Genomic DNA, 23,919 nt, shown 5'->3' on the forward strand with positions numbered 1-23,919 from the left:
ATAACCTGTACAAAGCAACTTATAACGATAAAATGATATGACAACCTTAATGTAATTATTTCCATTTCCATGTTTGTAATCATTAATCATTGCATTGTAAAATTTGACGGTCGCAGCTGGGACTGTAGTCACATGAAATACTGCACTCCTCATTAATCTTCGGGCTTGAATACAAGCGTTATTATTATTATTATTAAATATAAAGGGCTATGTCGTTGCAAGTAAACATTATATATGTATCAGTTGCAAATAGCCCAAATTGTGTGTAAAAAGAGATACGAAAGGGCTCTGCGAAATGTGGAAAGAAATATGTAGATCTAGCTTCTAAAATTCTAGAACAATAGATTTATTCTAGATCTAGATCTACAATAAATAAATTTCTAAATTTTATATATTTTTCAATTTCCGAAAAGTTTAAGTAGACTACTTTGTATTTGTTTTATTTTGGTTTACATTAGATGATTTTCTATATTTCATTTGTATTTCAAAAAGCTGTGTATTGGTTTGAAGAATATTTTATTTTATACGTTTCATTATTATTGAGTTAAAATTCTCACAACTACATCATCTTTTTTTTTTAACCATTCCATGTATTTTCATATTACGAATACAATAAAATAAAAGATATACTATTTGGGGCAATATTTCGATATATTTCAGTATTTACCTTATTGGAACAATTCCTGCACTCAATACTGGTCGCCTTTGACCTAGACTTGTATCAGTATTATAGATAAACGTAATGTTGTTTATTCCAGAGAATTTGGAGACCACTGTAATTGTGTCATCTGAAGATCAGTATAAAAAGTTAAAAAAAAACAACAGACATATAAATCTTCTAACTGCTCATCGCGTTATATCAGACTTATATAGTCTTCGTAACAATATTTATATACAGTTCGTTACAACGGCTCAGTACAAGTCAGAGGCGAGACAGAGAGAGAGACCAGTGCAAGAGTTGATACGGCGGAGAGATATTTGTACAGTCTTGTGTTACGTGCTGCCAATCGTACAGTATTGGCTGTTATTTATTGACATTAAACTATTACGTTATTTTGAAGCCCAGAGTTGTCAAGTTCTTTAAGTTGGTGGTGTATGGTGCAGTTTGCAGAGAGCCTGGATAGCGAGATTCGTAACAACTGGTGTCAGAAGTGGGATCGGATCTGCAATGGCTACTACGAAAACGTTAGACCAACTCCTTGTTAAGGAACTGAAGGAAGAGCTCCGTGGTCGAGATCTGAAGACTGAGCCGTTGTAACGAACTGTAGATCGGGAAGTTGTGTCTGACTCGTCTCTGATACCTTCGCTCTTTATATAGGGTCCCTGCTGGCCTTCTAGAACCGGACAGAACGTCGCTCGACCATTCTGGGTGGTCAGATGACTACATCCCTCGTGACACTCTTGAGCTCTGTTCACGACGTCGATCCTTCACGAACCATCATGTTGATACTCGTCTCGGCCGATCGTCGTAACTCGTCACGGTTGACCGCTCGTCTAGCGCTGGCCTCGGGCGATTTGCGTCGGCTGACTACACACACACACCACTACCCCCATCTGTGCCGCCACCAGGTTTATAACAATATCTATGCGAAGCTATGTGCTGAAACCAATGATGCTACTGTTCTAAACCTGTGGTGAGACAGATGATGCTACTGTTCTAAACCTGTGGTGAGACAGATGATGATACTGTTCTAAACCTGTGGTGAGACAGATGATGATACTGTTATAAACCTGTGGTGAGACAGATGATGATACTGTTCTAAACCTGTGGTGAGACAGATGATGATACTGTTATAAACCTGTGGTGAGACAGATGATGCTACTGTTATAAACCTGTGGTGAGACAGATGGAGGTAGTGCTGTGTTTGCAAGCGCTAGTCGAGCGGTCAACCGTAACGAGTGATGATACAACACGCCAGTTCAGCAAGGAATGTTGTAAATATTATGCACGCAGGTCACGGCGAATGTAACCAAGCGAGTGGTCAAGCGACATTCCATCCTGTTCTAGAAGGCCAGTAGGGCCCCTATATAAGACACTTCACGTTACCTCGCAATATGACCAGTATGAGGCGAAGTCAGAACCAGGACGGTGTGTCAAGTCAGTCCGGAACAGTGACAAGGTTTTTATGTGGTCAGTGTTAATGTTGTTGCCAATTGTGATGTATTTGAAATTAAACTGTTACTAATACTTTGGAGCCCTGAGCTATGTTGTTCTTTAAGTTTCTTGTGTCGTGTGGTGCAGTTTGCAGAGAGCCTGCAGAGTAGGAGACACATTATGAGAGATACACAATTATATAGAGGTATTGTTTGTCTAATGCATGCCTAACGGCTGCCTGTGTCGGCTCTATTGAAGTGGTCGGTGGACATGGATGTTGCGAGGTGAGGGGCGGGGCTAGCTAGGGCATGTGAACATTGACCACCGGGGTGGTAATTTGCATATGGGTAAATGACTGGACCAGAAGAATGTATTTTTGGACATTTGGATGGTCTAGAGGTTAAGTTTGCATAGTGCGTTATCACTAGGCGGTGTTGTCGTTTCCAGTATCACTGGTTCGAGCCTTAGTCGTAAATAGTTCTAAAATGGTGTATTTTGTATTTTTTAAGTAAAAAAACTTCTTTATTTTAAAAATTAATTTTTCGCTTTCACAAAAGAAAAAAAAGTTGCAGTTGCATCAGAAATTTGAAAGATTTAAAATATCATGATATCGGAATTTCAATATCTGTTGTAGTTTATGAGACCTAAAAGGGACTGATGGACGAACGGACAGACAGATCACACAAAAACTTTATAGCAGATATTCCCTTTTCGGGGGCAGCTTAAACACCACAACACTACCATATTTAAATGAATTTTTTTAAACAACAAGGTTACAAAGACAAATATCGGCCCCCGAAGTGGTCCACCCAAGGCAGGTAAAAAGGCAAGTTTCAATGGTTTCAGAAAGAATATCAGAAGGAAATTCTATCAAAGGCGAATGACAGAGAAGAATGGAGAAAGAAGGTTGACAGATCTTGTGTGGTGCCCTAACGGAAAAGTGAAGTGAAGGAGAAGTACAATGAGAACCTGGCCTAACTAATGTTATATAATGATAATCTAATTTTTCTAATTGTTCTGTAAAGGGTCAATCTCTTATCTAAAGCCTCAAGAAAAAAAACATTTCCGTAAAAAAAAAAAACACAAATTCTCCCCTTCCTTTAGTTCAGTGTTCCACGGTAGTGTGACCGCCTTGCAGTTCACGCGATAATATGAAACAAATATTTATTAATTGTTGTTTTAAATTATGTTTCACTTATATGTATACTAAATACATATTTTTTTGGACAAAAAATCTAAAACCGTTTGCATAACTATGTTAATGGTAAATAGTCATCTCCCTTACCAAATAGCCTCCTGCGTTTGTTACTATTAATAATCAATAGTTGTAAAAATGGAATATTTTTATGAAAAAACTGCTTGCATAGATGGTTTTAAAAATAAATTTTTCGCTTTCAGAAAAAAAAAACAAGGTTACAAAGACAGTTTGTGTTGACACACAAACTCAAAATTGGCCCCCGAAGTGGTCCACGCTGGCATGTAAAAAGGCTTATTAATTGTTGTTTTAAGTTATGTGTAGCCTATATGCGTACTAAATAGATTTTTTCACTTAAATAAGAAAAAATATTTTGTGTGTGTAAATGTAGTAATTAATATGACAGAACTTACATAACTTAGCAATGCAAATTTATTGAATTTTTTTTTGACAAAAAATGTAAAACCGTTTGCCTAAATATGTCACAATATGGTGAGTGATGTCCTCCACTTCTAAAGAGCCTCACGTGTTTGTTACTATTAATAGTGGATAGTTGTAAAAGTAGTGTACTTTTTATGAAAAAACTGCTTGCATAAATGATTTTAAAAATTAGATTTTTCGCTTTCATAAAAGAAAAAAGTAGCCGTTGCATCAGAACTCTGAATGGTCTAAAATATTATGATGTCCTATTTTCACTATCTTTTCTAGTTTACGAGATCTAAACGGGACGGACGGACTGAAATTCCACACAAAACTAATAGCGTCTTTTCCCCTTTCGAGGGCCACTAAAAAGTAGCCGTTGCATCAGAACTTTGAATGGTCAAAAATATCATGATGTCGGATTTTCAATATCCTTTCTAGTTTACGAGATCTAATGGGACGGACGGACAGACAAACCACACAAAACTAATAACGTCTATCCCCCTTACGGGGGCCGCTAAAAAGTCTCAATAAAGTCGGAAAAATCTTAGAAGACATCCCCGACCCGCTCCATTATATCTAAGTCTCGCCTGTCACCAAGAACGGTACAAAATCTCGCTTGTTTCTTCTCGGTCAGTGCTAGTCGTTGACTAAAAATCGTAAAAAGGATAAAGACGTTTGTGTGAGGTCACTTAATGAACATCTCTGTATGTTTTTCTGTTATATTTATGTGGAATGTTGCTTTTAATTGAGAAAAGAGTCCTTGTACTCACAAAAGGATCCAATCTAATAAGGATCAGTAAAGAGTCAGAGTCTGGGAAATAATTGTCTACATTTTATAAAATGTTTAGAACATTTATTAGTTAATTAATTACACTGCTGTGTTACCTCGGCCAGGAAATGCTGAATGTACAATAGATGAAGTTGCAAGTTTTGATTTTGTGTAAATACTGTCAGGAAGTATTAATGTTGAACTGGCCTGATCAGAGGCACTGTTGATTACATACAGGACAACAGTCACTGGCTGGCTAGACTGGACTTGAACGTAGCGTGAGAAAGTATCTGCAGAAATACATCATTGAGCATACGAATGTACTTAAAGTTAAAGAAATTATTTTGAAACGTTAGTGATGTTTACTGAGGCTTTCTTAATATAAATTATTTGCTAATGTGTTTATCGTCCGGACCTTAATTTGTCAATGTAATGTTACGAGGTTTTAACAACCTCCTTAATGATCCAACGAATTGACATTGGGGTGGACTGGCTATATGGGCATTCGGGCCAATACCCGCTGTATCGGTACCCCAATGGGCCAGTGGGACGGCAAATGGGCCACTTTGAATAATAGCCAGTCCCGTTGTGATTGGTCCACGCCTTACCTTTCATAAAAGATTTGAACAGACTTTACTGTACGATATTGACCACATTGTCAATAAAACTTTTCTTTTAATCTTCAATCTTATATACAATTTAGGTGATTAACAAACTACATCAAGTCTATAGACACCGACTCAGGGGATTCCGAAACGTGGCCATGAGTGTACAAATTAGTACTACTGATTTCTCAATGAAATGAACTAGTATCGTATGCAGCAGCCTATAGCTCAACTGGTATCGGAATTGGTTGGTCGACCGTCGCAAGATGCCAGGATTTCCTCGCCCAGAAGTCATTCAGAAATTGATTTAAAATCTTTAACACTTGAAAACATATTACAAAAAAATGGATCGAAAAGAAAAAAAAAAAGAAGGGTAAAGTAGAAGAAAAACTATTGAAAAATGAAATGAGGAAATTGATGGAATCCTCTGCCACAAAATGCAGTCAACTATTTTCTGACCAGTCCGGCACAAACGAATGCAGAACTTAGCTGAGCCTCATGATGATATTGTTTACATCGCCATTTACCCCAGCAGATATAGACACGTTAATTGACCAAGAAACACTAATACAGATCAATGAAGATGCAGAATTAAACTATCAAATACCTGAATATATATGTTACCGGCAAAATGCGAATGGCGTTTTTAGGAAACGTACGAATTGATTATCCATTTCCTACTTGGCCGAGGCATTATATAGAATGACTAGTTCTGCATTAGAGGAAAATGTCTTTTTAAAGAAGCTATTTATACATTTATTATAAATCAGTGAAAAGAAACACAGAAATGAACAAATGATTTTTTTTAGATTAAAAATACACATAAAGCTCAGGTTTTACCATACGCTAAGTGTAATTTCAATTCTTAAATAATCAAATGGTAGTTATATTTTTCCTTTAGTATTGTATTGGTGGGAGGGCTACCCTTATGGAATTTAGTTATTGTAATTTTTATTTCATTGGAAGGGCTTAGCATACACACATGGAATGTAGTGGCTGTAGTTTGCACTTCATTTCTTTTTTATCGGAGGGGGTTTGAACCTCAAATCTCTCATGGGATGTAGTCTCTGTCGCTTTATTTTTTTATTCGAAAGGGAATTTGAATATCTATACATTCAAGGCTACGATTACGGAATTCGTAACTAGTTATCCTTTGAATTGTTAGTGAAAATAGGGAGAGGGGTTAAACACAAACCCTTTTAAGCTACTCTTATGTAATTTAGTGACTTGAGCTTTGCTTTTCTTTTTATGGGAATGGGGGAAGGCTTTAACCTCACCGCATAAATATTTACAGTAATAATTTTTATTATAATTATAATTTATGAACTGAATGTGCATTAAGTTAGTCTATAATTTTTAAAAAAAAAATCATGTTCCTTATAGAGTTTTAACTGTTATCTTCTTTCGGGAGATCGTATTGGAGAGACAACAAGTTCCAAACGTTATAATGCGTTCGAGCTTCAAAAATTCTTTGTCATGACGTCTAAAACAACCTTTCATCGAAGTAAGAAGTAAAAAGGCCGAAAAAAGAAGTGTTTTCTTGCTCTATTTATCATAATAAAAAAAAAGGTTCAGGTCAAAGTTAATCAAATAAAGAGGGAGGCAGCACTTATGCGAAAGACCATCGAGAGACATACAAAACACTGAAAACAGCATACTAGTTTTTCATCATCACCGTATTATGTAAGACGTCATGCTGCAGAAATTGTTAAATTTTTTAAAAAATTCAACATAACAATGTTCATCTATCGGGAGAATTTTCAACCATTCTGACACAAGCAAGTTGTGAATAATTTTGTTGGCGGTGACGCTGTGAAATGCCTTCTTTAAAAAGATCAAAGAATCGATCTAGCTTCTGGCGCCTCTCGCGAAAACGCAATACATTTTAAAAGGTTCTACTTAACAAAATATGAAACAATGTCTTTATTTTACGTTTGGAAACATTAGTAATGCCATTTTACTTATTTAGTATTTAAACATGGTTTGATAACTTTAATGAAAATAGAAATGTTTGTCTTTCTTAGAAATAAATGGCCTAGCTGTGTTCTCTTTCTCCTTGTGTCAGGACGTTGTGCTCCCATCGAGAAGTCGGGGAGGGGGAGGAGGGGAGGGTGAGCTCCACAGTCTGTATAGGGTTACCTTGTTGATTTCACACCTAAGAAGTTATCTAGTAGATAATGTAAAAAAAACAGATAACCAGCTTGTCAGTTTGCGAGGTTGAAAAAAAAAAGAAATCTTTTTGAATACATCGAAGGACTAAAACTTTTATCTGAATCATAGCATAATCCCAGATGGTTAAAGAAAGATGAAAATGACATTGCGTAATTGGAAAGAAAAAAAAACGGTCATGGAGTTAAAAGACAAATAACACAGACACACCATAATCCAGTTTGTCATCACACATGCTTTTACGCTTGTCACAATGAGTCATTTTGTTCTATGATATCTAACAGTTGAAGCACCCAGACCTCTACATTGTTTCTTTCATCACGTTCAAAATACAAACACACAAACATATATATATAACTTACACATGTCATATAAGCCACAGGATTTGCTGATGTCTATGTGTCTTGCTCTGATGTAAGACAAAGGCAGGAATGTCGTTTGAACAATGCCATCACAAACCTTTTGAATGTTTAAATATATCACATTTGCAGGATTACTTGCAGTGACCTGAAGGAAGGAGTTTGTTGAACTATCTGTAGACAAATCTGGAACAACTGCGACATACGTTTCTGTGCCTTGTATGACTGCAGCTATAAGAATATTAAACTAATTTGGAATAAACGATTTTATTTTATTATTCTAAATTAACTACTTCAAATAATTTGAAATTTGAAAGTATATTTTGCTATGAAGTCAATTATTGGTACTACAGAAATCTGTAGAGAGTACACACAAGAGTCATAACTTGAAAAATAAACACGAAAAACAATTTTAAAATATATTTTTTTTTAAAATTACAATACAGCCGTGAGGGCATCAAAAATATAATAAAATAATTTTTTTTTTAATTCAAAATATTTAGGGTTCCATTCTGGTATTGTACCAGTGGTACCGTCAGCTGCTAGAACTTACGCATTATCTGATTCGGCAAGCGAGGAAGACATATTTGTGAGATTATATATTGATATGTTCTTTATATGGACTTCTAGATCTAACACTAGACCTAAAGTTCTGATTTAAAACTCTTAAGATGTAGTTCAGAGTTACTTCTAGATCTAGAATCTAAATATAATCTCTTAGATTGACGTACAAATATAAGCAACGCTTATAAACTTCAATAAAATTGAAGCAACTTTTAATTTACTCAGTTGTCGCATAATTACTGTAATACGGCTGACTATGTCATGTTGTCAATGGTGACTCGAAAAAATAGCGCGGACACAATAGCGCGAAATTTACAGACAAAATAGCGCAAGATAAAATAGCGCGGACTTCTATATGATGTGTATAAAAGTACCAGATATATATACGTGAACGTCATTGGCAGAATTTTTCTTGAGGTTTTTATCTTCTTTAATATAAATAGATCTTAAAGTATGCCATATTTGCAGAGAAAGAGAGTACTTAAAAATTGTATCTCATTTTCCTTTTTCACCAATGTTTAAAATAAATATATTTCTAAAAAAAGTTTTTTGAAATTTGCAGTGACTGAGGAAATTTGAGTGACTGACCAATTCGATCATTAGTTTCGCTATTTCCTGTCCGTCTTTGTCTAACGTCTAACACCATCACGTAGATATCAAAGTCAATATAGTTTGTAGGTCTGAATTAACTTCCCTTCTCTCCCAAGCACACTCATCATGAGACAAGAATATAAACCCCCGACTTCCTCTCGTTAGGGTAAATTCTTATCCTTGACAAAAATCAACAGCTGTTTCTTGTTAAATCGTGTGTAAATCTGACCATTATGGAAGTATCTTTGTTTTTGAAGTGCTCTTTTGAAATTTAAATAGTGCAACTGAGATCTTTATTTTCTGCGTGCGTCCAGCGTTCCAGAAGATCATGTACTTTGTGTATGTTTTCATAGTATTTAAACAATGTCATGTGACAGTGAGACGTGTTGGTGCTCCTTGACTGACTACTGTAATATTATTGAATAAAGCATGATATAGGTGTTTTAGTAGAGTTTTTTTTCTTCAGATATATTTTGCAATTGGTCATTTTAGCTTATTATAATTCTTGTGTGTATATTCATACTTTACGATATCTAAAGTATTTCTTGCAAAATGACTGAAATATATTTTTTTCCGCGTTATATTATCGGCGGTTTTTGTCTGCTCCATTTTGTCGGGGAACCGTTGTCAATAGACCTAGATTTAGTTTCTAATGGATGCTTAGAGCTTAGTTTAAAATGAAAAGTTGGCGGAAAACTTGCATCAAGCAACAAAAGAAGAACAAAAGAAGAAAAATGAAAAAAAAAAAAAAAGAAAAATTATATCATGCTACTAGCCACATGGAACGTCAGGAACGTCAATGTGTCTTGGTCTCACAGATGTCCTACGGCAGGTTGACGATGCAAGGAAGACGGTAGTCATAAAGCAAAGAGCTGAAAAGATTTCACATTGACATTGCAGCTCTCCAAGAAACCCGACTGGCAGAAGACGCCATGCTCTGCGAGGCTGATTACACTTTCTTTTGGGAAGGAAAAGCTCAGGATGAGACGCGAATGCATGGTGTGGGCTTTGCTGTCAAGAACAATCTACTTCCCACGATAGTTCCTCCAGTTGGTGGCTCGGAACGGCTACTAAGCATAAGTATGATAACAACATCTGAAAAAGTCACTTTAATTAGTGCCTATGCCCCCACACTATGCTCACTTCAGGAGGACAAATTCAACGAAGATCTCAAGACTACATTACAAAAAAAATGTTCTGCTGGAGGCAGGTGTGAACAGTATACAAGCACTAATTATCATTCGACAGCTGCACTGGGTCGGACACTTATCCCGCATGGGAGACGACCGCATTTTCGCCCTCACTGGCGTAGAAGAAAGTAGCTGGCAGCTGATGGCCTCTGGGAGAGACAGTTGGATAGCTCTCACAAAGGCTGCGGGACTAACATTTGTGACTCAAAGAAAAGCCATTATGGAAGACAGGCGCAGAAGACGGAAAGAAAACTTAAATAGACCGCCAGCGGACAACAACTTTGTCTGCACGAAATGCGGGAAAATATGCAGGTCGCAACTGCGTTTGCGTAGTCACGTGAAACACTGCACTCAGCCTTCGGAATTGAAGAAATTGCCATTACCAATGCTATTTAATTTAAATTAAAGTTCTTATAGTTCTAACATTATTCCTTGCGTCGAGCCTCTACAATCACTGACTGGCGCTAAGGCTACACCTGATTACACTACCAAGTGCTCAACAAATCAATGCATATTTTAAAAAAAAAAGCCTTATTATTATTATTAAATATTCAACTTGATGTAACTAGTAAAGATAGAATTGATAATGTTCTTTCAAAAAGCCATTTGACAGATTCGTTAATATTGAAAAGTAGTAAAGTTCCTTGCAATCTACATAGCAGATGATCCGACTTTCTCCAATCATCCCTGGCCATTTCGCGAAATGGTTGGCCAAACCACGGAAAGGTCGACCATTAAGTGCATTGGCGAGTCAATGTGAAGCGATAATGGCCAGTTTGTGAAATGGTCAGCCAGATCGCGAATTGCAAGGTTCAGGTTTTGGCTGTAACAAATATATTAAGAAAAGAAACAAACATATTGCAAATAACAACTTGATATCTAAATATAATTAGATTAAAAAAAGAAACTGAATGTAGACACGTTCATTTAACTATACTTCTAATGCAATTTTTTTAATTTTTCAACCAAACATAATGAGCAGGTATGAACCTTTAAAGTTTTTAATAATAATAAACAATCTGGAAATAAAAGAAAAAAAATCATAACAAATTATATTTATAATGTAGTAATTATATTTCAATTAGATCTTTCCGATTGACAAACAAAACAATGACAAGCTATGCAATAGAGTTCATTTTATTTACCTGTCTGACAAACAAAGCTGTACAGTTCTGTAGAACTTCTGTCTTCATACAACATTTCATCTGAAGTTTTACGCCACACAAGAGCATCCCTGGAACTGTTGCTGGAAATACTCAAGTACTGACTGGATACTACAGTCTCATTTAGCGTCCACTGAAAAGTTCGATTTTTGTAGATATCCGCACCCCCAAGCCATGTTGTGTCTTTTGGAAAGTAAGCATAAACAGAAAGTTCTGTTATTTATATTCTCTCTCTCTCTCTCTCTCCCTCTCTCTCTCTCTCTCTCTCTCTCTCTCTCTCTCTCTCTCTCTCTCTCTCTCTCTCTCTATATATATATATATATATATATATATATATATATATATACATATATATAAATATATCATGACTCTTCATGGCTCAAGAGTTTGGACGCGCAAGGAGTGGTAAAATAAAGATCACTCTTTTATTTCTGCAAGTCAAACGAACTAGAGTTACCCAACGAAAAAAAAAAGAGGGGGGGGGGGAGAACAAGTAGTATTCACCCGTCACAAAATAGCAGGGCCAGACCGTTGTGACCGGGAAAGATCACTCTTTTTTTAAAAATCTCTATCTTACTTTAAATTTAGCGGCGAAGAAAGAGGACGAGAGAACAAGTAATCTACTCTGTATTCACCCGTCACTAAATAGCAGGGCTGGACTTAACCATTGTGGGGCCCTATGCCAAAAGGAATTGACGAGGCTCGCGGGTCTTAATTTACGTTTCGCTGTCGAAATAGTCACTGAGACAGTTTCGGAAACAATTTAACGAAATAATAATGCTATAAGAAAGCGAATTCGTAAATTTACAAAATAGTATGAATGGGACTATCAAAATAGCTAATCAACATAAATCCATTTTTTAAAAATAAAAACACTTGCTTGTAGGTCTACACACATTTAGATCTAGGTCTAGAGTCTAGATACTCTTATAATAGATGTAGACATACTATTATAAGAGTGAATTCAATGGCACAAGAAGCTTATTAATTATTGTATGTTAGAAGGCCTATATTTAATATCCCCCATATAGAGCCTCATGTAGCCTGTCCAATCATAGTGTGTTTACATAGAGGTGTGCACGACACTTGAATGAGACTATTAAAATGTTTGTCAACATGGAAGCTATAGCTAACAAATGTATGAAAAATGCTTTAAAAAGCACAAAATTGGCCCTAGTATTCTAGTGAATAACTAAAAACTTTGAGCCTAGTAAATGACTTAACACTTTGAGCTTGTGTTGACCTAGATACAGTAGGCTACAATCTTGCTATGATGAATGAAAATGTATGTCAAATGGCTGAAGCCATTCACATTTATAGCGAACGTATTTGTGTAGAAATGCTTTTGAAACACAAATTTGAATGTTGATTATATTAAGTAATGAAATTCATAGACTATATTATATATGTTCGTGTGTTAAAGTAAAAAAAAACAACCTATCTTTATCTCTATCTTTGCGAAAAATAAATGTAAACTTTGCGAGTTGTTACGTCACGCGCATGCGTAAACTTTTGATACGCGATATGATGGATGAAAATTTTTGTCACCACAGCTAATGTATATAAGTAGCAATGTTGTTAAGAGATCTAAATGCACATAAGCAAATCTGAAGGGAAAAAAAGTAAATTGAAAATAAAGATTTAAAATTAAACCGAATCGGTAGTTGTAGGCTTAAATGCTTAAAAAACACAGTGGAAAGTAAATTGTATTATGTAAGTAGTTTATTAGTTTAATGATATGCTTTTATAATAAGCGTCTTTATGTCCTCTGACGTTAATTCCAATTGTATCACTAAGCGGCCCATGAAATGGTGCCGCGAGTTACGGAAAAGTATGTCAGCACGGCTAAAGCTATTCACATTTAGAGCGAACGATTTTATGTAAAAAATGTTTTGTTAACTCAAATTTGATGGTTAATTTTCATTAAATAATAAAATAAATAGACACTAATTTGTATGTTCATGTGTAAAAGTAAAAAAAAAATTTCTTGAATTAGAGCTAATTTAGAAATTTTATTAGAATGTGAGAAACCAGACATAATTGCAGGAACAGAAACTTGGCTACATCGTGAAATTTATAATGCAGAAATTTTCAATATTAATTATGAAATTTTTAGAAAAGATAGGGCTAATAATCATGGAGGAGTTCTTTTAGCAATAAAATACACTCTTTGTGACAAGTCAAGAACTCGCTGTCAGAGTCACTCAAATTTATCACAGCATTAATTATTATTTTTCATTATTTATTTATTTTATTTTAATTATTTTCCCATCCTACCCCCAAATTCTCCACCCGCACCACCGTTTCCGCTCCAGGCTAGACTTAGTTGACCACATTGGAGATAGCTAGGCCACGTCTTTCAATTTATCTTCCCTTGACCGGGGCAAAGATACGCACAGACTCTTTGATCTTATCGGCAGGATGTCTGACGGCCGCAGTGGACACTACCTTGTGTGGAATGAAAGTCACTCCCCCACCCCCTTTTTCTCCCACGTCTCTCTTTGATCTAGAAGACCACGAGGACAAACACGCCCATTGACATTCCCAATGTGCAACTCCCATCTCAAGTCTGCCTCACCCACGTGTAAGATAATTCTAAGCCTAGGACATTTCCTGTTTCCGCTCGCATTTTCCAGGCCTTTGTATATAAGGTAAATTAAATCAAGTCAGACTCTCTCATTCTCATTCGAGCTGAGCTATCGAGTCTGGACTATGTCATTTATCCTTTCTCCTAGAGGAATACCTGGTGGTAAGCCGAACTTAATCACAAGTTCCACCTTAGTTACTTTGTGCTATTTCCATTGGATATTAACATGTGTATCTTGCTTAGTTCATTTATATTTAATTAGTGCATTGTGTATTTCTCACTGGCGTAAGTAGAAAACATAAACATGTCCTATGTATTTATTTATGTATTGCATTAATCTATTAATGCTATGTTGCTCAATTGATCATTGATGCAACCATGTATATATTTGTACATCTTATTTTATTTCCTTTATCTCGGTTGACCGCCTTGATAATTTTACTAGCGCACTAATACTGCGTCTAGAAAAGAGTTATGAATTATCTCCCCTTTACTCATTTTACTCTAATGAGAGTTGCGCCGCTTGAACGGACACCCTCTCCATTCAAGCGCGCTCCATTGTTCTGGACCCACGGTCATATGTAAACAAACCGTATTGGTCGCTGACCACCGCCCAATTCACCCCCCTTTCTTTCTCTATCCACCTGTGTTGTTCATTTGAGATTATTATTTCCCCTTCTATGTACATTTTTATATTATTACTTTCCCTTTTATGTACATTTTTATATTGCTACTATCTGCCATCTATTTTCCAAATCCCATTTGTCATCATCTCCTCATTGTGCTCTAGAGCAATTTCACCAATCTGACGAATGCACCTCAGTCGAGGGCATCGATAAGATGTATGAGAGACATGTCCTAACTTGTCTTTATTTATCCGCAGCCTCCCTCAGGTGTCTGCCTATTTACTGGATGAACGATCTATTTACCTGCCTATTTGCTATTTGCCGCTTAGTGTCTACTCGACACTACTCAACTATTTGCTGTTCAGTGTCTACACGACACTACTCAACTCTACCACTTGGCGCTATCGGCATTGCCCGCCTATTCGACAGCCCACCTGTCAAGCTATTAGGTGCGACGTCCCTATAGATTCAGATCTGTGTGAGACGTCATAGCTACGCCAATCCTCTGCAACTCACTGGACATATCCTGTCAACTACGCTGCCCACGGCAGATCAGCTCTGCCCGCAGTAACCTTGTGCCCACGGTAGCCGGCCCCCCGCCCTACTGTGCCCACTACAGATATTAGAACTTGGGATTGAGACTCCACAAGAACTATATCACCGGCGTCCCTCTATCCGCTAGAGCGCCACCTCCAGCTGCGGAACCTCAAGTCAGGACACAGCCAGCTGCGACATCAACAGGACAACCAGCTAAGTCAGAGGACAAAGTGACCTACTCTCTTATTAAATGCAAGAGAGATGATTAAATCTATTATTATTCAGAGATAGATGCAAACCCTCCCCCTTTTTCTTCTTATATGTATATTTATGTAAATAAATATTCTTTTATTTTAACTTTTGTATCTATCTTTCATTGCTTGTCTCGTTGCGTGCCTGCTCCCGATTCATATGCTGATAGGTTGGTGTGTGATAGCTTTGAAAATAATCATCCCCTAGACATTAAACGCGCCAAACACACGTCACATTTCCCCACCTGTCACACTCTTATAGCAGAAGAAATTACCTTACCCAACTCAAAAAATATAGAATCAACATTTTGTAAAATTAATACCAACATCCCTATTAATAGGCAGTATTTACAGACCACCAAATTCTAGTTTAGAATACATGCATGGAACTATGTAATCAGTTTACTACACTTAAAGAGACAAATAAAAATGCAGTTTTTTTGGATTATGGGTGGTTTCAACCTACCTGATATACATTGGAAGATAAACACCAAAATCTTAAGGACATAAATGAGCTTTTCAAAGAAACTTTACACAACCTAAGTTTACATCAAATCATTAAAAAGCCAACTAGATTAAACAACACATTAAATCTCTTCTTAACCAAAAGATGTGGATTAGTAGTAGATTATGATATCATCCCTGGTGTATCAGACCATGAGATCATAAAAATACACTGTCAGAAAAAAGCAGTAGCCAATATAAAACCCAAAAGAAAAATCTTACTCTGGAACAAATGCAACCTAACACAACTACACCAAGCTGCATTAAACTTTCAACAAACATTCTTATCAGAAAGAGACATTAACCAACCAGTCGATGACCTCTGGAATTTTATAAAAAACTATCTTAAAAACATTATAGAAAACCATATACCAACTAAATACACATCAAACAAAATTAATAAATGCTGGTTTAATAATGGATTGAAGAGATGCTCTCTAAACAGAAGGAAAACCTATATAGAAAATTTAAAGACACTAAGGCAGAAAGAGTTTATAAAAGGTACATAAAAATTAAACACCTAACCCAAAAAGTAAGCAGACAGCTGCAGAGTGAATACATAAACAATATAATATCTAAAGATAACAACAAAAACCTATGGTCATACATTAAGTCTAAGAAAATGGTAACAACAGGCTTAGCGCCATTAAAAAGGGAAGACAACTTAATACACAATGATAATGAAACTAAAGCTAACATCCTAAACAAATACTTTGCATCAGCATTCTCAGCCCCACGAGACAAAGACATTACTTAATTTGAACGAAGTAGACAACATAGGAGATATAGTAGTACAAGAAAAGGGAATCCAAAAACTATTAGATAACATCAAACCGAATAAAGCACCTGGACCTGATGGTATTCCAGCTAGATTACTCAAAGAACTAAGCAATGAGCTAGCACCAGTGTTCAAAATACTTTTTCAGGCATCTCTTAACCAGGGCAGAGTACCAAGGGACTGGAAAGAAGCTAATGTCACCCCTCTATTTAAAAAAGGAGGAAAATAAGACCCAGGAAATTACAGACCAGTATTACTTACCAGCATCACATGTAAAATCCTAGAACACATAATATGTAGCAACATCATAAACCACTTTGACAAACATAATGTCCTTACTCCATACCAACATGGCTTTAGGAAATATAGATCATGTGAAACACAACTAATAGGACTAATTGATGATTTTTCAAAAGGTTTAGGTAACAGTGATCAAATAGATGCTATCTTACTAGATTTTTCCAAAGCTTTTCATAAAGTTCACCACCATAGTTTGATTAAAAAATTAAAATATTTTGGCATTGATGGTCCATTACATCAGTGGATTAAGGATTTTCTGATAGGGAGAGAACAAACTGTAATAATAAATGGCTCTAAATCAACACCAATAACAGTAAACTCAGGTGTACCTCAAGGAACAGTCTTAGGTCCACTACTATTTTTAATTTACATAAACGATTTACCAAATTGCATTACTTCAGGAACAAAAGTCAGATTATTTGCAGACGATTGCATAATATATAGAACAATAAAAAACAACACAAGACACAGATATTTTACAAAGAGAATTAGATGAATTACAGAAATGGGAATCAAATTGGAGCATGTCTTTCCACCCAGAAAAATGTCAGTTATTAAAAGTAACAAAAAAACTAAAACAAATTAATTTCACATATCTTATTCATGGTAAACTAATAACACAAACTAAAAACGCAAAATACCTAGTTGTTATAATAAATGAAAAACTGTCATGGAATACCCAAATTGATGAAACTATCAAAAAATCAAACAAAGCATTAGAGTTTATTAAAAGACATTTCTATAAATCAAAAAAAGAACATGAAACTAAAATGTTATTTAACCTTGGTTAGGCCAATAATAGAATTTTCATCCTCCGTTTGGGACCCCCCAACTCAAGAAAACATTAAGAAACTGGAACAGACACAAAATAGAGCAGTGAGATTCATAACAAACGAATATTCACACTTGACTAGAGTTAACACCTTTAGTTAAATCACTAAATTTAGAAAGCCTTCAGGATAGAAGACTGCAAAGTAAAGTAGCAATAATACATAAAACACTGAACCATAATCTTCAAATACAAAAACAAAATTTAATAAAATACTCTGAAAGACACAAAGATAAAGGCACATTCCTTGTCCCATATGCTAGGACAAATTTGTACAAATACTCCTTCTTCCCTAGTGCTATTAGAGCATGGAATGGGTTGCCTGAGCTAGCCAGGAAAACCAGTGACTTGGCAGAATTTAAGTCATTGGTTAATATGCATGACTGAATGCATGACGCGTAGGACGTAATCATCTTCTTTTTTGAAGTAACGTCTGTATTAAATAAGATAAGATAAGACATCTCTGCGCATGCGTGACCTCTCCGTCTAGTCTCCTCATATGGACATTGTAAACATGGCCTAGATCCATAAAATAGTATCACTTTCATAGAGTTGGGCAACATTTTTTTGAGGGTCTTAAGTTTGTTTTAGGGCTACTATACATAGGTACGGTTCCAGTTAGAACCCAAAGGAACATTTATGCCAAGTTTTATCAAGATTAGTCAAACGGTTTTGATTTCTATTCGTGACATACATACATACATATATACGCCTTACTTTCTATTTTATAAAATATATATTATATAACGTTCGATACTTTTTTTTTTACAAATTCGTTTAAAATGCGACTGACACCTATAATTTTTAATTGCATCACCATAGCCCCTGCTAAGGAACACTACTACTTAAAAGCTGCATTGTGTGGAAGTAAATTTTAGCTTACAAAAACATAACTTACTAGCTGACGTGATTTTCAAGTAAGTTCTTAAGGCACGCTCCATAAATTTGCTGGTAGGTTCAGCCAAGTGGGAAGTATGATTGTAGCAGAAGGCCTGGTATGAAAAAAATATTGATAAATACAAACTATTATTAGGAAATAATAAGGGCTAAACAACGACGCTTACACAAGTATAGATATTATTTTTTTATTTTATTATGGCCTTGTTCATTTGTAAAGTGACTATGACTCATCTCGTGGACATGAAATGAATGCCTTGGAATTAGCTGTGGTCTGAACGATGTCGCCCATACACCAGTTCCCCCCTCTCCACGCAAGTGATGTATCTAAAGGAACGGCAAGTGCCGATACAGTTTGGGGTCAGCGGCGTCGCAGGCTCTGCCAGAATTTTGTCAGGGGGAGGTATGGCGAGAGTGAATATGTGACTTTGATATTTTGGCAGGTACCGTGTATTCGACACTTTGAAGAAGTCTATAAGAAAAGAATAATGTAAAAGCAAATCAACAAAAAGAACCCCCGACATTTGATGGCTTCGTTCTGTCAGGTACCGTGTCTATTGTACCTGTCATCTGTCATTTTTCCCTTTGATCAGCCAGTCTACAAGGACATATGTTTGTCAACTTATAATCGTTGAAATGTTTGGGCCTCGTTCGGCCAGTATCGGAGAGTCTTTTTGACACACACGGAGGAGCTTGACATTTGTTATATTTTGGAGCAGACGAGAACACGGAGGAACTATTTGTTTCGTCATCAACACGTTAACGTTGAAGTAAAACCAGTCTGCAAGAAAATCTACGAAAGGTCATTGACCTAATCACTAGCCGGAGCCTGCAATTTCTTTTATTGGTTGACCTGACGTCTACACAAGTGATCAGCACACGAATGTTTGTTTTGATAGTAAACTCAAGATAGAATCTGAATGAAATCTTGTACTCCAATAGCGTTTTTGTCAACGTAGACAACGTCTATATATATATATATATATATATGTTTCATCAACTCTAGATAAAACGACATTCCATTAAAAGAAACAAGTTCACATTTCTACTAAAACCGTATTTGAGGAACCTAATTTGTCATTGACCAATTTGGACTTATAGCTACTTCTTGTATACCGAGGTCATTGCGTCATTCCCCATTTTTTGTTGACGTCTTGAGGTTTAGCACGGCGTGACATCACCATCCGCAGAGACAACCTTACATCGGTGTGGGTGAAACTGAAGAATACAGACGACCCTGATACTATATGTGTTGGTGAAAATATCGGCCCAAACAGTTTTTGTATTATCTAAACAGTGCACCCGACAAGAGAATAGCTGGCTGGTGCGTGTTGCACCTAGAGAATGGCATGCTTCATCCAGTATAGTACCTCAGCAGAAAGCTGTTACCTAGAGAATGGCATGCTTCATCCAGTATAGTACCTCAGCAGAAAGCTGTTACCTAGAGAATGGCATGCTTCATCCAGTATAGTACTTCAGCAGAAAGCTGTTACCTAGAGAATGGCATGCTTCATCCAGTATAGTACCTCAGCAGAAAGCTGTTACCTAGAGAATGGCATGCTTCATCCAGTATAGTACCTCAGCAGAAAGCTGTTACCTAGAGAATGGCATGCTTCATCCAGTATAGTACCTCAGCAGAAAGCTGTTACCTAGAGAATGGCATTATGTCATCATCAGCATGAGTGTCCAAACGCCTAGACAGATACCTCTGTGGAACTAAATTTACAATCCAGTGCAACCACAGATCATTGTCTATCAAGATTGTAATTGTTAGCAATTCTTTTTCCAATACAATGAGAAACCGTAAGAGATTGTATCTTTTCGTATATTATTGCTATAGACACATGAGTTGATCTTTACTTCTGTTCCTGTTGTTTTGACATATTAAATACAAACTTTGAACGATTAGGCCTAATTCAGATTGTAACTTTACTCTCTAAGCCACAATTTTTTTTTCATAGATTTTTTTTCATTTATTCTTTTGATATATAACCAAAATGAGCACTAATAATTTCCTGTTGTGCTGTTTATTGGAATACATGTATATATATATGTGTGTGTGTGTGTGTATACATATATATATATATATATATATATATATATATATATATATATATATATATATATATATATTATATATATGTATATAAGAATGTGTATGTATGAATATGTATGTATATATTTGAATGTTATTTAATAACAGTCATATCGTGAGAGGGGGGATGTCAGGTGGAGGTATGGCGAGAGTGTATATGTTACGTTGATATTTTGGTAAGATAGTGATATCCCCCTTGTTTAAATACTCCTAGGTTATGAATGTGAATAGTTTTGCACGTGCTATGAACTGAATGATTTAGTCTTCGTTGAATGTGCCAGAGAGTGTGTAAGTTAGTGAGGTCTTGTTCCCGGTCCAGGAAGGTTGGACGGTCGCTTCCTGGACTGGTGTTTTGTATTATTTCTTGAGAGTGATATAATTGTGTACTTTATTAAATATTAAAGTATGATCGTTATTCAATACATCTGGAGTTGGAGTTTAGTGATAATTGTTCTTATTTGAGTAACCCTTAATGAGCCAAGTCAAGCCAAGCAATAGAATAGAACCCTGACAAATGTAGCACTGAGAGCTTCAGACTGTCTAAAGGTTACTGCTCCTGATTTTTCTTCAGGGTAGACTTCAAAAGCAATACCCATGATTGGATAGCCAGCCAAGGCTAACGAGCTCCTCTTGCCTGAAGCTTAGTGCTTTAGGTGCCAGTTCCCCCATTTCTTCTGTTGGTGAATTTTGTCAAAAGCCTTAAAGAAATCAAATAAAATTGGATCTATTTGCTCGATACTATCTAAGCTCTTTTCACCGGAATAAAAAAGGCAAAACGTAAATAAATAAATAATAATAACATTTTAAAACGCTTTTCTCTATCGTGTTAAGAAAAAGAATAACAAAGGGTGCTCTTGTCACATCATTTGGATAATAAAATACGCAGCCAAAGTATGTTACAGTACATCAGCCTCAAGAATGTTTCATTAAATACTCGAGATACAAGGCGCGAGGGAAGCAATATGTTTATAAAGTGAAAGTAAGACAGCAAGAATATGTTACTCTTTAGTAAGCTCACACCTGCCAACTTGACGTAAAAAAAGGCTGAAGAAAAGAAAAGATGTATTAGGTAGCAAATCATTCTATAAAATAAGACGATCATTTAACATTTGTTCTGGTACAGTTTAATACAACTTACCTGTGCCTGGGACCAATTCATTGACTGTGTGTACATCTTAAAACATTGTCCATCTGAGTAGATAGCACCAGGTAGGATTGTGTCACATGGGTTCGGCACCTCTGGAATGGAGAGCAAATGACGCAACATTGATTACGTAATATTATATGTTGGTTACTAGTAGTGGGGCATATAGCTGCAATAAAAAGTTGCCATATCAGCACTATTTATTTTTTATGTATCGAAGGGAAAAATAATGAATGCAAACCAATGATCAACCAAATGGTCAGTTTTTTGAAGTACTTTAATGTTAGCAATTTCTTTCTAATTTTGATTCTATAACCGATTCCCACCGATTTTAAAATGTGGGATGATATTTTTATATGCTATCATTATTGTATTGAGGTATGCAAACATTAAACATATATCAATCTCAAGATCCTATGTATGATGACAAATAAAAATGTGTAAAAATATGACAGTAACTATTTGATACTAATGTCCATTGATTCTATGCCTCAAGAACTATCTAGAATTACATAATTCCCTCTATATGGGAAGGAAAACAATTAAAAGGTTCATACATTTTAGAAACTTACCAAGCTGACATAAGAATGGCTTTAAATCTTCACAAGAGTCAGAAGAGATCTCACCACTTATCGAACTCATTGACACACAATATTCCTGTCCGTTTGCATTATTGGGTTCTCCGCTAGCCCACCAGTTCAAACGTAGAAGAGATTGGTTCCTGACCCAAATGAACTCGCCTTCAAAGTCGGAGTCATTAGCGCCTAGTATTACTGATAAGAAAAGAGAAACAAAATGTTTCAAACGTTTTGATTGAATAAAGATTTTGTTTTCTGTTATTCCAGAGCGCTGATTAACAACACATTTATTTTTAAAAGTATATCTATGAGATTATCAAAAATATTAAATGTTCGGCTTTGATCTACTTACAAAGAGAGACATTAAAGTAGACACTTTGAGACACAAAAAGTCTCTCCTCTTCGGTCGACAGCTCTGCTAAGGTGCCATTTATCATCTCCTCACAAGCTTTCTAAAACACAAAACATTAAAGTTTGCTGCAAGCCATTTGGCTTTCAAAGCGATAGACCATCTGTGGGTTATTTACAAAGATTACGTCAAAGATTAAAGAATGTAAAATAAGTTAAAACTTACTTGAGCCTCCCATGGCTGCTTCTTTTCATTCGTCATAAAAACAAAACATTTATTAGTATGAATTAAAACTGGGTTTGGACCTGGATACGAACATGTTGGACTTGTGCCACTTGTAGACATGACAGCTACCAGCAAGAAAAAAAATTGCAAGACTGATAAAATGATTATTTTATAGTGGTAAACATAAGTACCTGTACTGTAGATGACTCTTGACGACAGCTTAAACCCCCAAATAGAAATTACATGTTTTAATAATAAAAATGCTTTTTTATTATGTGTAGGCATGCAAATAAGAAGAAAATTTAAAAAAAAATCTTTATATCTTATCAACATTTTGAGAAAAAAAATATTTTTGGGGCTATTTTTAGCTAAAATGATGAAAAAATAGCTATTTTTCATGTCAAGATTTCTTGAAAACTACTAAAGCTAGTTCAATAAAACTTCAGCTGTTGATTATTCAATACTAGTAAAAGATAGTGAAGCAGAATAAATCTAATTCATTAAATAGAAAAAAAGTTATAGCTCTAAGCATGGTTGCGGCCCATTATTTCAAGTTTTTATAGGGGGGTAGGCATAGAAAAAAACTAATAACTCTTAAAGTTTTAAACCTTTTCTATTTATTCAGCTTCACTTTCATACCTATATATAGAACATTATTTGTGCCAAATTTCAAGGCAAAATATTCATAAATAAAATTTGTATCATGCCAACTCCTAATATTATTTTTTTTAACTTTTCAACGCTTTTTGTACTGTTATATCCTATCTGTTTTGACGATAGGATGCGATTTCTCAGATTCTAGGAATACTACATTGATGTGATTTATGGAGGAAAATATTCTAAACTTGCTATATAACCTTAATCTGAGTAGTTCTCCTTCACTATATGATGAAACTAGCTTTATATACTGCTATTTCATAACTTCTTTTACCAAAAAAAAAGCAATTTTAGGATGATAATATCGTGGAAAGTCTCATCAACATTTTGCATTTGCCGAGCGTTCGTCAAAAGAATTACTAGTTTAGTTTCATTCACAGCTTTTACTTTTATTTTCAATGGTTCAACTAGTTGCTGCATGCATTATGTTTTTAAAACA

At 35.6% G+C, this 23,919-nt stretch overlaps 1 protein-coding gene across 1 annotated transcript in view; it reads right to left on the reverse strand.

The window, feature by feature from the left end:
- LOC106063926 (uncharacterized) overlaps positions 1–23,443 on the reverse strand; it is a 71,767-nt gene extending 48,324 nt beyond the window's left edge. Inside the window, exons 1-9 of the mRNA XM_056011439.1 lie at positions 22,824–23,443; positions 22,602–22,701; positions 22,244–22,444; positions 21,666–21,766; positions 18,434–18,527; positions 11,106–11,306; positions 7,619–7,846; positions 4,599–4,772; positions 668–788 (exon numbers count right to left, since the gene is read on the reverse strand). Of these exons, the coding sequence (XP_055867414.1) occupies positions 668–788; positions 4,599–4,772; positions 7,619–7,846; positions 11,106–11,306; positions 18,434–18,527; positions 21,666–21,766; positions 22,244–22,444; positions 22,602–22,701; positions 22,824–23,222 (1,619 nt within the window). The 5' untranslated portion in view covers positions 23,223–23,443. The remainder of the gene's footprint in view (positions 1–667; positions 789–4,598; positions 4,773–7,618; positions 7,847–11,105; positions 11,307–18,433; positions 18,528–21,665; positions 21,767–22,243; positions 22,445–22,601; positions 22,702–22,823) is intronic.
- Positions 23,444–23,919: the final 476 nt, after the last annotated feature.

This window comes from Biomphalaria glabrata, chromosome 14, assembly GCF_947242115.1.
Source record: "Biomphalaria glabrata chromosome 14, xgBioGlab47.1, whole genome shotgun sequence".
Lineage (NCBI taxonomy): Eukaryota > Metazoa > Mollusca > Gastropoda > Planorbidae > Biomphalaria > Biomphalaria glabrata.